At 44.5% G+C, this 2,891-nt stretch overlaps 1 protein-coding gene across 1 annotated transcript; it reads left to right on the top strand.

Moving 5' to 3' along the window:
• Positions 1 to 697: 697 nt before the first annotated feature.
• LOC129558250 (olfactory receptor 2V1-like) lies at positions 698 to 1,672 on the top strand. Its single transcript, XM_055429219.2, has one exon. The coding sequence runs from the start codon at positions 698 to 700 to the stop codon at positions 1,670 to 1,672; it is 975 nt and encodes a 324-aa protein (XP_055285194.2).
• The last annotated feature ends 1,219 nt before the right edge of the window (positions 1,673 to 2,891 follow it).

The following is a 2,891-nucleotide window of genomic DNA, read 5'->3' on the forward strand; positions in this document are numbered from 1 at the left end:
GTTTCATGTTTACCTTCCTATATCTCATCTAATGTTGATTATAAAAATTTTTAATCCCCACTCGCTCACTTTCCCCATTTCACAAATGGGGCAAATGATAATTTTTAGCAGTTATGAGGATTAAATATGATTATAGAGTGCTCATCATGCTGCTTGGCACATCAGAAATGATCAATTAATGTCAGCTATCAATATTTCTGTACTACAAGACACTGCTTATGTTGTCATCTTCAACCTTTACCATCACTTCATAGACAGTTGTTATCTCAATTTAAGATAAGAAAATTGAGATTCATAAAGGTCATAACAGTGCTCAGTTCACACGGTTGTTAATGTCTTTGCTGCTTTAGGTCTTTTCTGGGGAAAAAGAAATCCTTTAGTGAGACCGGCCCAGAACTCTGTAGGAGAAGCAAGTCTGTGGGTTGGAGTATAGACCAATCGTAGCAGAAGTAGAAGCAGTGCTTACTTTAACAATTAGGGGTTAGGACAGGCTTCTCAGTTATGTGCAGAAAGATTTAAAAGTAAAGGCAACGGAAGTATCCTGCATTTTTGTTAGGATATTTTTTCTTAAAGAAACCATACCTTTTATTTTAAATCACATAACATTTAAAGAGGGCAACATATTGGAAAAATTTCAGTGATCTCAGTATTATGGCACTGAACACAAACCTCCTGCTTGCAGATCCCAGTCCTGTCTATGGCACTTCCCTCTGAAGGAACAATGGCCTTGTTGGAAAACCAGACTCTCATCTCCCACTTCATCCTCCTGGGTCTCTTCACACACTCACCACTGCATCTCCTTCTCTTCTCCGTCATCTTGGTCATGTTTCTGGTGGCCCTCTCTGGCAATGGGCTCATGATCCTCCTCATCAACACTGACCCCCGTCTACATAGCCCCATGTACTTCTTCCTCAGCTGGCTGTCACTCATGGACCTCATGCTCATCTCCACCATTGTTCCACGGATGACCATTGACTATCTCTGGGGCCATGGTTCCATCTCTTTCACAGGCTGTGGGCTCCAGATCCTGTCCTTTCTCACCCTCCTGGGGGATGAGTGCTTCCTGTTGGCTTTCATGGCTTATGATCGCTATGTGGCCATCAGCAACCCACTGAGGTACTCAGTGGTCATGAGCCGCCGTGTCTGCTGGCTCATGGTGGCAGGGTCTTGGCTTTTTGGCCTGGTGGATGGGCTGATCCAAGCTATCTTTACACTACGATTTCCTTACTGTGGCTCCCAAGAGATTGACCACTTCTTCTGTGAGGTCCCTGCGGTGCTCAAGCTGGCCTGTGCTGACACCTCCCTCTATGAGACTATGATCTATGTGTGCTGTGTCCTCTTGCTGCTTCTGCCCTTCTCTGTCATCTCTGCCTCATATCTGAGGATTCTGATAACTGTGCTCCACATGCGTTCTGCTGAAGGTCGGCAGAAGGCCTTTGCTACCTGTTCCTCTCACATGGCAGTTGTGTCTCTCTTCTACGGGGCTGCCATGATCACCTACATGCGGCCTCAGGCTTACCATTCCTCCAAGCAGGACAAGGTGGTCTCTGCCTTCTATACTATGATTACCCCTATGCTCAACCCACTTATCTACAGCCTGAGGAACAAAGAAGTGGCTGGTGCTCTCAAGAAACTCCTGGGGAGGTGTTCTTGTGGTGTTAGGCAGAACTAGGTTGGTTTTGGCACCTGGAGATGTGCTCTGGGGCCAGGAAACCTGACCTAACCAGCTGTAGTTTCATTGGAAGAGATATGAATGTGCCGTACTAAAAATAAAAGTCATTCTCTGATTAAGATTAGTCAAATTTAGACATCAACTCAATCTATCATGTTCATGACAAGTGTGGCAATTTGGACAAAAAATTGGGCTGACAGAGCTACAAGAATAGAAGACACACATCCTTCATTCCATGGTTGTTGAAAGAGTTGACAGGTGAAGCTTTCAGCTGTGTTCTTCTCAAGGAATTGCCCATAGCTAAGAGACATCTTGCCCTAGGCCTTGGGATAGTGGAGGATGCCTGGAGAGGTAAATGTAGGATTACAAAGGCTTGGCTCCCTTGCCTCAGCTTGACTCTGAGGTTCCATCCAGCTCCAGAGCTCCCCAGAGCTCCCCAACTCCAGAACACTACACATAGGCATCATGGACCACTTCTCCCTGTATCCAGTTTTGCTTCCTTAGCTAACTTCCCATTTTATAGGTCTTCATACTGAGAAGACTCTCCAATAAAATTTCTGCATGAAAAGTCTATCTCACTTTGCTTCTGGGAAACTTGATTTGTGACACATTTAAACTCAGCAATGACAGTAACTTAGAGTTTGCTAAATAGGTCACTTGCTTCTTGGAAGAAAACCTGTGACAAACTTAGTGTATTAAAAATCAGAGACATCACTTTGATGACAAAGGTCCATATATTCAAAGCTATGGTTTTTCCAGTAATCATGTACAGATGAGACAGTAGGACCATAAAGAAGGATGAAAGCCAAAGAATTGGTGCTTTCTAACTGTGATGCTAGGGAAGACTCTTGAGGTTTCCTTGGACAATAAGGGTATCAAACCAGTCAGCCCTAGTATTCACTGGAAGGGCTGATGCTGAAGCTGAAGCGCATATACTTTGGTCACCTGATGTGAAGAGCTGACTCATTGGAAAAGACCCTGATGATAGGAAATATTGAGGGCAGGAGGAGAACGAGGTGACAGAGGATGAGATGGTTGGATGGCATTGCCAACTCAATGGACACGAGTTTGAGCAAACTCAGGGAGATAGTGAAGGACAGGGAAGCCTGGTGTGCTGCAGTTCTTGGGGTCGCAAAGAGTCAGATACAACTTAGTGACTGAACAACCACAACAATGCAAAAGTAACAATATACATAATCTTCTCAAATGCCCAGAGTTA

The sequence above is a fragment of the Moschus berezovskii genome, chromosome 8 (genome assembly GCF_049115385.1).
Source record: "Moschus berezovskii isolate FMDL1 chromosome 8, NW_MosBer_1.0, whole genome shotgun sequence".
Taxonomy (NCBI): Eukaryota; Metazoa; Chordata; class Mammalia; order Artiodactyla; family Moschidae; genus Moschus; species Moschus berezovskii.

What these genes read in the sequence shown, in the direction of transcription:
- LOC129558250 (XM_055429219.2), top strand. Translation starts at nt 698, where the DNA reads ATGGCACTTCCCTCTGAAGGAACAATGGCCTTGTTGGAAAACCAGACT.